General features: G+C 58.8%; 1 protein-coding gene across 2 annotated transcripts in view; it reads right to left on the reverse strand.

Moving 5' to 3' along the window:
• Positions 1–11,779, reverse strand: part of ANPEP (alanyl aminopeptidase, membrane) — a 40,434-nt gene extending 28,655 nt beyond the window's left edge. The window contains exons 1-5 of one of the 2 annotated variants that reach the window (XM_073304571.2): positions 11,655–11,779; positions 4,746–5,359; positions 3,577–3,719; positions 2,653–2,789; positions 2,442–2,568 (exon numbers count right to left, since the gene is read on the reverse strand). In XM_073304571.2, the coding sequence (XP_073160672.2) occupies positions 2,442–2,568; positions 2,653–2,789; positions 3,577–3,719; positions 4,746–5,353 (1,015 nt within the window). In that variant the 5' untranslated portion in view covers positions 5,354–5,359; positions 11,655–11,779. Of the gene's footprint in view, positions 1–2,441; positions 2,569–2,652; positions 2,790–3,576; positions 3,720–4,745; positions 5,363–11,654 lie in introns of both variants that reach the window. The other variant, XM_073304570.2, reaches the window with a different exon arrangement.
• Positions 11,780–12,052: the final 273 nt, after the last annotated feature.

Consider the following 12,052-nt stretch of genomic DNA (forward strand, 5'->3'; position numbering starts at 1 on the left):
CACCAGACGGACTAGAGTGGAACATTAAAAAGGACAAAAGACTGTTGCAAAAAGAAAAGGAGGACTTGTGGCACCTTAGAGACTAACCACACGATCCATCGTCTACAGCCAAGCTCTGCGATACAACCGCATTTGCTCCAACCCCTCAGACAGAGACAAACACCTACAAGATCTCTGTCAAGCTTTCTTACAACTACAATACCCACCTGCAGAAGTAAAGAAACAGATTGATAGAGCCAGAAGAGTTCCCAGAAGTTACCTACTACAGGACAGGCCTAACAAAGAAAATAACAGAACACCACTAGCCGTCACCTTCAGCCCCCAACTAAAACCCCTCCAACGCATTATTAAGGATCTACAACCTATCCTAAAGGATGACCCAACACTCTCACAAGTCTTGGGAGACAGGCCAGTCCTTGCCTACAGACAGCCCCGCAACCTGAAGCAAATACTCACCAACAACCACATACCACACAACAGAACCACTAACCCAGGAACTTATCCTTGCAACAAAGCCCGTTGCCAACTGTGCCCACATATCTATTCAGGGGACACCATCACAGGGCCTAATAACATCAGCCACACTATCAGAGGCTCGTTCACCTGCACATCCACCAATGTGATATATGCCATCATGTGCCAGCAATGCCCCTCTGCCATGTACATTGGTCAAACTGGACAGTCTCTACGTAAAAGAATAAATGGACACAAATCAGATGTCAAGAATTATAACATTCATAAACCAGTCGGAGAACACTTCAATCTCTCTGGTCACGCGATCACAGACATGAAGGTCGCTATCTTAAAACAAAAAAACTTCAAATCCAGACTCCAGCGAGAAACTGCTGAATTGGAATTCATTTGCAAATTGGATACTATTAATTTAGGCTTAAATAGAGACTGGGAGTGGCTAAGTCATTATGCAAGGTAGCCTGTTTCCTCTTGTTTTTTCCTACCCCCCCCCCAGATGTTCTGGTTTAACTTGGATTTTAACTTGAAGAGTGGTCAGTTTGGATGAGCTATTACCAGCAGGAGAGTGAGTTTGTGTGTGTATGGGGGTGGGGGGGATGTGAGAACCTGGATTTGTGCAGGAAATAGCCCAGCTTGATTGTCATGCACATTGTGTAAAGAGTTGTCACTTTGGATGGGCTATCACCAGCAGGAGAGTGAATTTGTGTGGGGGGGTGGAGGGTGAGAAAACCTGGATTTGTGCTGGAAATCACTTTAGATAAGCTATTACCAGCAGGACAGTGGGGTGGGAATAGGTATTGTTTCATATTCTCTGTGTATATATAAAGCCTGCTGCAGTTTCCACGATATGCATCTGAGGAAGTGAACTGTAGCTCACGAAAGCTTATGCTCAAATAAATTGGTTAGTCTCTAAGGTGCCACAAGTCCTCCTTTTCTTTTTGCGAATACAGACTAACACGGCTGTTACTCTAAAAGACTGTTGGTTGCTGTCCCTCTTATCCCCCCATGAAAACGGGTCGTGCAAGTGGATTCTCCCATCCGCTGAGTTCACAGCTCAGACAACAAGACAGAAGGGAACTAAAAACCACCAACAAGAAGGAACTGGATCTCTGTGCAGCTTGGACTCTGGGGGGCAAGGTTTATAAGGGATAAGCAAGGGATCCCCAGCTGCTTAGGCCTAAAGCCCAGCTAGAGCTTGCTCATTATAGAAGCTTCTATTACCTTTTGAAAATTTGTGGCACCTTAGAGACTAACCAATTTATTTGAGCATGAGCTTTCGTGAGCTACAGCTCACTTCATCGGATGAAGTGCATGCTCAAATAAATTGGTTAGTCTCTAAGGTGCCACAAGTACTCCTGTTCTTTTTGCGAATACAGACTAACACGGCTGCTACTCTGAAACTTTTGAAAATTAAGATTGTAACTCATTGGTGTATCTATGTTTACCTGCTTTAACCTTGAAAAGAACTCTCCAGTTTCTTTTTCCTATTAATATGTCGATATGGAGTTTATTATTGAATTGGCTACAAGCGCAGTCTTTGGTGTGAGATCTAAAGTGCAGCTGCCCTGGGGTAAGTGACTGGTCCTGAATATTACTGTAATATTACTGTAATTCTTGGCTTAAGGGCCATCTAAAGTGCAGCTCCCCTGGGTGGTGAGGTGGATCGGCACACCCAAGGGGACTATCCGTGGCTCCATGTTCAGGCTGTCACAGCGCCTGAGGGGTTCACACTAGATAACTGGCTGGTGCAATCTAAGTACAGAACTCCCCGCTAGCCTGGGGTTTGTGCCCTGGTTCCTACCAGCCTGCCCTGAGGTTGGTACCCACGCTTGGGGTCCCTGCAGGCAGCTTGACACCTTCCCATCCCCACGGGAGAGCCCAGAACCCCCCATCCTCACGTGAGAGCCCAGCAGAACCTGGCACACACACCACCGAGCGCACAGCAGCCGGCTTGTTGCCCGGGCACTCACCAGACTTGGGCAGTGGGTACGCCGTGTTGTAATGCCTTTCGAAGAACTTGAGGATGGGCCCGGTCACATGGAGTGCATAGTCCCCTTGCCCTGCTGTGATGGCCTTCGGACGGCCCCAGATCCGGATCTGCAGGGGGAGACTCGAGGCTCAGCCAAGGCTCCCCTACCCCACAGCCGAGCCAGGCCGCCCCCGCCCCATGCAGCAACCTACCAGCACATTGTCCTGCATGTCCTCCACTGCCTGGAACTGGCTGACGATGAAGGCCAGCAGATATGTGGACATCTTGGGGGTGGTCTGGAATTCAGTGACGTTCCAGGTGGTGCCATCGATGGTCTTCTGCCAGGAGCCTGAAAGAAGAGCCACGGCTCCATCATCGAGGCTCACGTGCCTCCATCCCCACCCCAGAGCAGGGCACAGTCTCTCCTGGGAGCCCCTTCCTCCCCCATAGCGGGCGTGTAGCTCACTCCGCGGCGGCCAGGCCCCTTCCAGCCCCCAAAGCAGGGCTGCAGTCCCCTGGTATGGCTGGAGAGTGGGCCCCTTGCATGGCCCTCTCCTTGCCCTACCCCCAGGGGATCTCTCCCCCTGACTCCAGTTTGGTTTCCTGCTTTGCTTCCCTCATGCTTCTCCCCCCACACCCCACTTCACCCCTCCACTGCTGGGGACGAGTGCTCCGGTCCCTCTGCCCCACCACACTGCCGAGCTCGGAGCAGAACGGCCCCAAGCCTGTGACGAGCAAGGAGGGGCTCTTACTGGGGCCTGCATATGGGCATCAGGCTCAGGGGAGCCAGTGGGCAGCCCGGTGCTGAGCCTGCGTGAGAGTTCATCCCCAGCAGCCCCTTCCTCTTCTCTGCTGGCTGCTCCCCCCTGCCCCCCGGGGGCTCCAGCTGATCTGGGGCCCTGGGTGTGCTCAGTGCTTGGCTGATCTCACAGCGGCTCCATCTCGCCCAGTGACCCGGCCTAGCCAGGGAACATCCCCATGGGTCCCGGGGTGCAGACTCAGCCCAGGGCCCTGCTGGAGCCTTGGGGGGCTGAGGAAGCCCAGGGGGCGCAGCCCTGGGGAGGGGCAGGAGGCAGGGCAGAGGCTGCTGGTGCAGGGCACACGGTTCCTAAGCTGCCGAGCCCCGGCTCACTCACTCTCCACAGGCATATTGGACAGCGCCGTGTGGTTGGGGCTGTGGATCAGCGTGACCTTGAATCTGGCCTTCATGGCGGGCTCGTCGAAGCAAGGGAAGGCTTTCCGCGCGTCGGGCGCCTGCATCTGTGTGGTGGCCACGACCCTGCAATCAAAGGCAGCCCGCTCAGCCCAGCCAGCCCTGCCACCCTCTGCAGCCATGGCTTGGGGGTCCTGCAGGCAGGCCCCGGACTCCCCTGACCTCCTGCCGCTGGCACCCCAAGGGAGCTGCTCACACCTGGGCCAGCTCAGAGCCCCCGGCGGGGTCTGTCTGCACAGGAGAGCCGCAGCCTGGAACCACACAGCGCTGCGGGCTGGGGAGGGGAGCCAGGGGGGCAGCTGCAGACCCTGCCTGCCCTGCACTGGGCCTGGCCAGCACTGTTAGTCCCGGTCAAGTTGGCTGGGCATTAGCCACCTAGGGAGAGACAGCCCGGCTAGGCAGGTTGCACCCGGGCTGGGGGAGCAATGTGCGGGAGGTGCCCGGCCAGGCAGGCTGGGCCTGGGGAGAGGGAATGGGGGGAGGAAGGACCTGGCCAGGCAGGCTGGGCCCAGGGGGGAGCAATGGGGGGAGGAAGGACCCAGCCCAGGGGGGATGAGAGGAAGGGCACAGACAGCAGGAGAGGCGACCCTACCCCAAAGAGCTCCCCCCAGTGACATTAGGGATGGTGGGGGGAGGAGTCCTGGGGCCCCAGGCTGCCAGCTGCAGCTTGTAGGATTTTTGTTTCCAAATTTCACCAGGCTTTAGCTGGCACCAGCAGCTGCTGTCAGGCTGGCATACTCGGTCTGTAGGATGGGGGTGCCCAGCCCCGAAATACCTTGCAGCTCTCCTCCTGGACATGGCACAGGTCTGTGGCAGCGTATGGGGGGAAGCTGGACTGGGGGGGCGTGGGGACACCCTGCCCCTCAGGCATTTACATTGATTCTACCCCCTCAGCTGCAGCCTGCAGAATCATCACAATGGGAAGCGAGTGACCCGGAGCCTGCAGCCAGCCCCGTGCCTAGGGAACCCTGGACAGCTGGCACACCCCCGGTGCTGCAGGTCACCCCAAATTCTGCTGCAGTCTTGCCCCTTCCCTTGCCCCCCACTAGCCGGCTGCCCACTTCCTACTGTGGGGGCACCCTGGGGCCATACCTGGTCTCTCCATCCTCCACATACTCGCTGCGGTAGAAGCCAGCCAGGTCATCGGCCAGCTCCCCCATGAAGCTGCTGACGAGCTCATAGCTCTTGCCTTTCTCCAGCTGCCCCTGGAGCTGCACCACCAGATACTGGGTCTCGGTCTCCAGCCAGGTATTTGTGATGGGCGGGGGGCTGGAGCCATTCACCCCCTGCAGCGAGACGAGGAAGGTGCCCTGCAATGTGTAGTTGAGCTTCTTGCTGTGGATCAGGATGAGGTTGGTGGCATTCTGGCAGGAGAAGCGCACGGTGCTGTTCCCTTTGAAGATGTAGAGGCTGGAGGCGCTCGGGGTCAGGAAGGGCTGCAGGGTCACGGTGTACTGCTCTGGGACCAAGGACTGGGGGAGTCTGAAGTTGTTCCAAGGGTTGGCAGGGCCGGCCGTGGTGGACAGGGGGGTGGTGGTCACATTGGCCGGCGGGGAAGTGACGCTGGGCAGGGACACTGCATTTCTCTCCTTCTCCTGCGAGTACACAACGGAGAGGGCGATGATGGTGGCCACGGCGCCCACGCCCAGGATGATGCTCACGATGCCCAGGGTCTTGCTGATGAAGAAGCCGGCTGCCATGGTGCGCTGCTGGGGAGGGAGAGGCAGGGCAGTCACAGGGCCAGGTTCACAGCAGCCTTTTATCCCCCGCTCCCTGGGGGCTCTCCGCTCCTCGGGTTAATGGATGAAGTATTAATTGGCTGGGAGGCTCACAAAGGTCACTGCAGCTTCGCAGCATCTGGGACAAGCACCCCAACCCCACCCCCACCTGCTCCAAGAGGAAGTTAATGGGAAACAGGGCATCTGTGCGCAGCACCTGCAGGATCAGTCTCCTTCCAACAGGACCAGCACAGGTCTCCCACCACATGTGAAAATGTGTGCTAATGGTTAGAGCAGGGGACTGGAGTCAGGACTCCTGGGTTCTATCCTCAATGCTGGGAGGGGAGTGGGTGCTAGTGGATAAAGCAGGAAGGACTGGGCATCGGAACTCCAGGGTTCTAGACCCATGTCTGGCTTGTTCTGGGACCCTGGGTCCCGTTAACCTCTCTGTGCCTCAGTTTCCCCTATGTGACATGCTTACAGTCACCTCCATAGTGTCATATAGAAGACACAGGAGGTAACTGGCCCACTCTACTCGGCACTAGTGAGGCCTCAGTTGGACTGCTGTGTCCCAGGCTTTCGGGAAGATGTGGAGAAAGTGGAGCAAGTCCAGAGGAGAGCAATGAACACGACACATGGTTTGGAAAATCTGCCCTGTGAGGAGTGATTAAAACCCTGGGCCTGTTTCGTCCTGAGAAAAGAAGCTGAGAGGGGAGCTGGGAACAGCCTGTACAGCTGTGAAGGGCTGCTCTAAAGAGGCCGGGGATCGTTTGCTCTCCATGTTCCCTAAGGTAGGGTCAGAAGCGATGGGCTTAATCTGCAGCCAGGGAGATTTAGGTTGGACATTAGGAAAAACTTCCGAATTGTAGAGGTAGCTCAGCTCCGGAACAGGCTGCCAAGGGCAGTGGTGGAATCCCCGTCAGGGGAGGGTTTGAAGAACAGGTTGGACAAACCCCCGTCAGGGCTGGTCTAGGTGCACTTGGTCCAGCCTCGGCCCAGGGAGATGTACTTGGTGACTTCTCGGGGGCCTTCCAGCCCTGCGGTTCCACAGTGCTGCGGCCACCACCTGGCTGCCTGCAAAGTACCTCGTGCTGCTGGGGCAGGCCCAGGGGAAGCGCGATGCATTGTCAGGCTGTCAGTGCGTGCACCTCCCTGGCTGGTGTGCATTTGAGTGACGCACCTGCCCACACTGAGGGGCAGGCTCGGGCCAGTGTCACCCACCAGGAGCCCTTGCCTGCTCTGGGAGCCCTGACGTGGGGGTCCTGGGGGTACAGCATCTGCAGGCTGCTGTGGAGCTGGACAGGTGTGGGAGCGCTCAAGACAGGCTGGGGTGGTTGCAGGCTCTGCCAGCCACCTGTGAGGCTTCCAAAGTCCATGATCTGCTCCATCGTGTAATAAAATTTATCAGCTTATGGGGGAGCAAATAACTTGCAGAGGACCTGAACAAGGGCTCCTGGAAGTGCGTTCTCACTTCCCGCATGCCAGTGCCAGTCAGGGGCCTAGGCAGAGAGAAGCCACGCCAAGGGACATGCTCACAGGCTCAGGGGCCCTGGGCGGTGCCCAGAGCAACCCTAGGCAGGTCTGTAGGTGAAGGACCTTGAGTGGCTGCTGCTGTGCAGGCCCTGTGACGAAGCAGGACTGTTCTTAATGGTTCCTCTGAATAGCGTGGGGGTGCCTCAGTTTCCCCTAGGCAGTTCTTAAGTATCTAGGAGATGGGATAAGGGTGTATGATCATTGCAGAGCCCTGGAGGGCAGGTGTGTGCAGGGGTCTGGACACAGAGAATGGCCGACACCCTGTTTCCTGGCAACTGATGGCCTGGCCCTTCCCCTGCAAAGGTGCTGACTGAAAGTGTTGGGGAACAAAGAGATCAGGTGGCCTCCTGGCCCGGGAGGGAAAGAGACAAAGGCAAGAGGAGAGGCTGGAGAGTTTTCAGTTTGGGGCTGGCTGGGGACATGGAGTGAAGTGCAGACGGGGTTGTCTGGCTCACCACCCCCCAAAATGGACCCGGCTGAGGGGTCCTGTTCTCTACACCTACAAGCTCTGTTTTAGACCATGTTCCTGTCGTCTAACAAACCTCTGTGTTACTGGCTGGCTGAGAGTCACGTCTGACTGCGGAGTTGGGGGGCAGGACCCTCTGGCTTCCCCAGGACCCCGCCTGGGCGGACTCGCTGTGGGAAGCGCTCGGAGGGGCAGAGGAGGCTGAATGCTCCGAGGTCAGACCCAGGAAGGTGGAAGCCGGGTGAGCTGTGTGTCCTGCAGACAGTCTGCTCCCAGAGAGACTTCCCCAGAGTCCTGCCTGGCTTCGCAGGGAGCAGTTCCAGAGCATCGCCCGGGGACGCCGGGACAGCCATCTCCTCAGCAGGAACTGCTGGGTTCCTGGCGCCCCACATCCTGAGTCCTTGCAGAGTTGTGAGCCTGCAGCGCCGGACCCCCGGGTGCAGGAGCTGGGAAGTCACGTGAGGCGTGTCTGCGAGGCAGCTCTGCACTGGGAAGCCGGGGTGCTTAGCGACCCTCTCCGAGCTCTAGGACAGCAGCACGACAGTGCAGGGCATGGGGCCATGGCCTCTCGAGCCAGGCAGCCTGAGGCACACCCCCATTCTGGGCCCTGCTGGGAGCCACCCCAGGGAGTGCACTGAGGTCCTGGGGCTGCCACGTGCCCCAGCTGGTGTGGGGCAGAGGGCAGCAGGGGGGAGCAAGTGGCGCCAGACCTCAGTGCAGAGCCAGCAGGACTTGGGAGAGGATGTCGTGTGGAGCAAACCCTGCACCTTGCAGCACATGGCAAACCCATGCAGCCTCAGCCCTCCTGGGCCGCCCCCGGCCTGCAGCTTGGCTCGGGCACACGGCAGCTCTGCCAATGAGCCAGTGAACGCTGGGGGGGGAACCTTCCCAGCTTCCCCTGGTTATTTGCTGCGTGGTGGAGCCACACCCACGGCCTTCCCCTCTGCCAGGCTCTCTCCTGCCTGGCACAGCTGGGGAGTGGGGCCGTTCCTAGCAGTCGGGCTGGACTCAAGGGCCTGCAGCAGTTCCCACGCCAGGAGCTGGGCGCAGGCTGGAAGGATGTGTTCAGACAGGAGAAGATTTGCTTTGGCAAAAGATACTGACAGTTTCCAAAAGCAAAATATCATGATCCCATCCCCAGCTGGGAAGCAGCTCTCTGCCCCCCTGCCGCTGCCCCAGACCCCCCAGCCTGGGAACCAGCCCCAGATGTTTCCGCAGGCGTGGAGCTCACGCCAGAGATTAGCTGGGGGGACAGAAGCAAGGTTAGGCTGCAAATGACCCTGGCCGGAGCTATCTCTGGAGTCGATTTCTGGGGCTGGGAAGGGTGGGGACCCACAGGCTCACCCCCCAGCTTGCACACCCAGGCCAGCCCCCCACACTCTCCCAGCTCGCACAGCCAGGCCAGCCCCCCACACTCTCCCAGCTCACACCACCCCCAGCCCTCCCAGCCAGCTAACACACATAAATACCTCCCACAACTTGTTCACACAGAGTAATCCCCACCCCTCTGTCACACACACCCTCGCTGCCCACCCCGCACATGTCTCCACTGCGCCATACCCCCAATGTCACACACACTCTCCCTTCCCCCATCACACCCCATCCACCCCGCCTCACACACACACCCGACACACACACCTCACCACTGTGCACATGCTGCCCTACAATCCATGCATGCCATGGACTCACTGCCATGTGCCCCATGCACAGCAACCCAGGTCACACACCCCACAGCCATATGCACACACTCCCCACTTCCCCCATGCACATCCAGTCAGTTCAGTTCCATTCAAAGAAACTTTACCAGCAGGATGAATTCCACAAGTGTTGCCAAAGTGCAGGGAAAAGCCCAACCCTGTGGTCTGTGTCAGGGGCAAGGACACCTCCACACCCACAGATCACTTGTTGTTTGGGGGTTGCCCCCCTGTGACGAAGCGGGACTGTTCTTAAGGCTTCCTCTGAATAGCGTGGGGGTGCCTCAGTTTCCCCCATGCAGTTCTTAAGTATCTAGGGGGTGGGGTAAGGACGTATGATTGTCACAGAGCCCTAGAGGGCAGGTGTGTGCAGGGGTCTGGACACAGAGAATGGCCGACACCCTGTTTCCTGGCAACTGATGGCCTGGCCCTTCCCCCCTGCAAGGTGAGAGCTAAAGGGTTGGAGAACAAAGGAATCCGGTGACCTCCTGGCCCGGGACAGGGCCAAAGCCCAGAGGAGGGGCTGGAGGGAGTTTCAGTTTGGGGCTGGCTGGAGACATGGAGTGAAGTGCAGACGGGGTTGTCTGGCTCACTGCCCCCCAAAATGGACCCGGCTGAGGGGTCCTGTTCTCTGCACCTACAAGCTCTGTGTTAGACCATGTTCCTGTTGTCTAATAAACCTTCTGTGTTACTGGCTGGCTGAGAGTCCCGTCTGACTGCGGAGTTGGGGGGCAGGACCCTCTGGCTTCCCCAGGACCCCGCCTGGGCGGACTCGCTGTGGGAAGTGCAGGGAGGGGCAGAGGAGGCTGAATGCTCTGAGGTCAGACCCAGGAAGGTGGAAGCCGGGTGAGCTGTGTGTCCTGCAGACAGGCTGCTCCCAGAGAGGAGACTCCCCCAGAGTCCTGCCTGGCTTCCTGGGGAGCCGTTCCAGAGCATCGCCCGGGGACGCCGTGACACCCACCCCCCATCAGCCCCAAACACTTGACCCTAATTTACTCCAGCCTTTCAAAGGGAGAAGGTACTTGGTCATGCTAGGTGCAAACAAGTGTGTGCAGGGGTTAGAAGGGGAAGAGTCTGAGCTGGGTAGGGAGAGCGTATGTGGGGGAGGTGGGTAGGGTGGATGGGGTGTAAGCATGTGTCCAGGCTGTAGGGGCTGTACAAGGTGCATGTGTGTAGGACTGTGGGGGGTTATGGTGTGGGGGGTGCGCAGGGCATGGGGTGGGTAGGTAGGGTATAGAGGAAGGTATGGAATATGTGGGGTATATGGTGTGTGGCTGTGTGTAACAGAATGTATGTGTGGTGGGGGGCATGTGTGTAGGGATGTAAGGGGGCATATGGGGTGTGCAAAGTGTATGGTGTGTGAAGGAGGTCTGTACAGGGTATGCAGGATGTATGTCTGTAGGGGATATGCCGGGTGTGTGCGTGTGCGTGTGTGTAAGGAGCCTATGGGTGTGTAGGGGTGTGCATGGGGATGTACAGGGTGTGTGCACAGGGTATATGGTGCGTGTAAGGGTGTATGGGAGATGCAGGTAAGGGGGTGTACGGTGTGTGTAGAGGGTGTACGGGCTGTGCAGGGGATATGATGTGTGTGTAAGAGGGTGTATGGAGAGTGTAGGGAATTTACAGGCTGCGCAGGGTGCATGGTGTGTGTGTAGGAGGGTGTGCAGGGAGATGGATTGTGGGGGGTGCAGGGTGTCGGTGGGGTGTGCAGGGAGATGGATTGTGGGGTGTGCAGGGTGTCGGTGGGGTGTGCAGGGAGATGGATTGTGGGGAGTGTGCAGGGTGTCGGTGGGGTGTGCAGAGGGGTGTGCACAGGGGAGATGGATTTTGGGGGGTGCAGGGTGTCGGTGGGGTGTGCACAGGGGTGTGCAGGGGAGATGGATTGTGGGGGGTGTGCAGGGTGTCGGTGGGGTGTGCAGAGGGGTGTGCACAGGGGAGATGGATTGTGGGGGGTGTGCAGGGTGTCGGTGGGGTGTGCACAGGGGTGTGCAGGGGAGATGGATTGTGGGGGGTGTGCAGGGTGTCGGGGGGGTGTGCACAGGGGTGTGCAGGGAGATGGATTTTGGGGGGTGCAGGGTGTCGGTGGGGTGTGCATAGGGGCATGCAGGGTGTAGGTGGGGTGTGCAGGGGAGATGGATTGTGGGGGGCGTGCAGGGTGTCGGTGGGGTGTGCACAGGGGTGTGCAGGGGAGATGGATTTTGGGGGTGCAGGGTGTCGGTGGGGTGTGCACAGGGGTGTGCAGGGAGATGGATTTTGGGGGGTGCAGGGTGTCGGTGGGGTGTGCATAGGGGCATGCAGGGTGTAGGTGGGGTGTGCACAGGGGGTGTGCAGGGGAGATGGATTGTGGGGGGCGTGCAGGGTGTCGGTGGCGTGTGCATAGGGGCGTGCAGGGTGTAGGTGGGGTGTGCACAGGGGGTGTGCAGGGGAGATGGATTTTGGGGGGTGCAGGTGGGGTGTGCACAGGGGTGTGCAGGGGAGATGGATTTTGGGGGGTGCAGGGTGTAGGTGGGGTGTGCACAGGGGTGTGCAGGGTGTCGGTGGGGTGCTGGGGATGCAGCAAACCCAGCCAGAGCAGGAGGCTCCCACTCACCTTTGTGGCTTCATCCCCAGGGTGCGAGCTCCAGACTCCGCAGGGGCTGCTGCCGCCAGTCCCAGCCCCTGAGCAGGGATGTGGAGCCACAGGGCTGCGGAATCTGCCTCCGCCTCCGCCTCCCCTCGGCTGGCCCCAAACCAGCAGCAAAAGAAAGTTTCCTTCCGATGCTCCAGGGGAAGTAACCGGACCTGAACCACACTCACCACCTTAACCCTTGCACTGCTGGCCAGCCACCACCAGGCACGGCTGCCAACAGGGCACTGCCCTGGGGAACCTCACAGCGTGAGCAGGCCTGGCGCGGCTGGCAGGCCCTGCAGCGAGGGACGTGCCATGCGCCGGCTCCAGGGCCTGAGGAGTGCCCACGTTGCTGAGCTGGGGCCCGAGCTGGAGGCTGG

The sequence above is a fragment of the Lepidochelys kempii genome, chromosome 10 (assembly GCF_965140285.1).
Source record: "Lepidochelys kempii isolate rLepKem1 chromosome 10, rLepKem1.hap1, whole genome shotgun sequence".
In the NCBI taxonomy this organism is placed as follows: Eukaryota; Metazoa; Chordata; order Testudines; family Cheloniidae; genus Lepidochelys; species Lepidochelys kempii.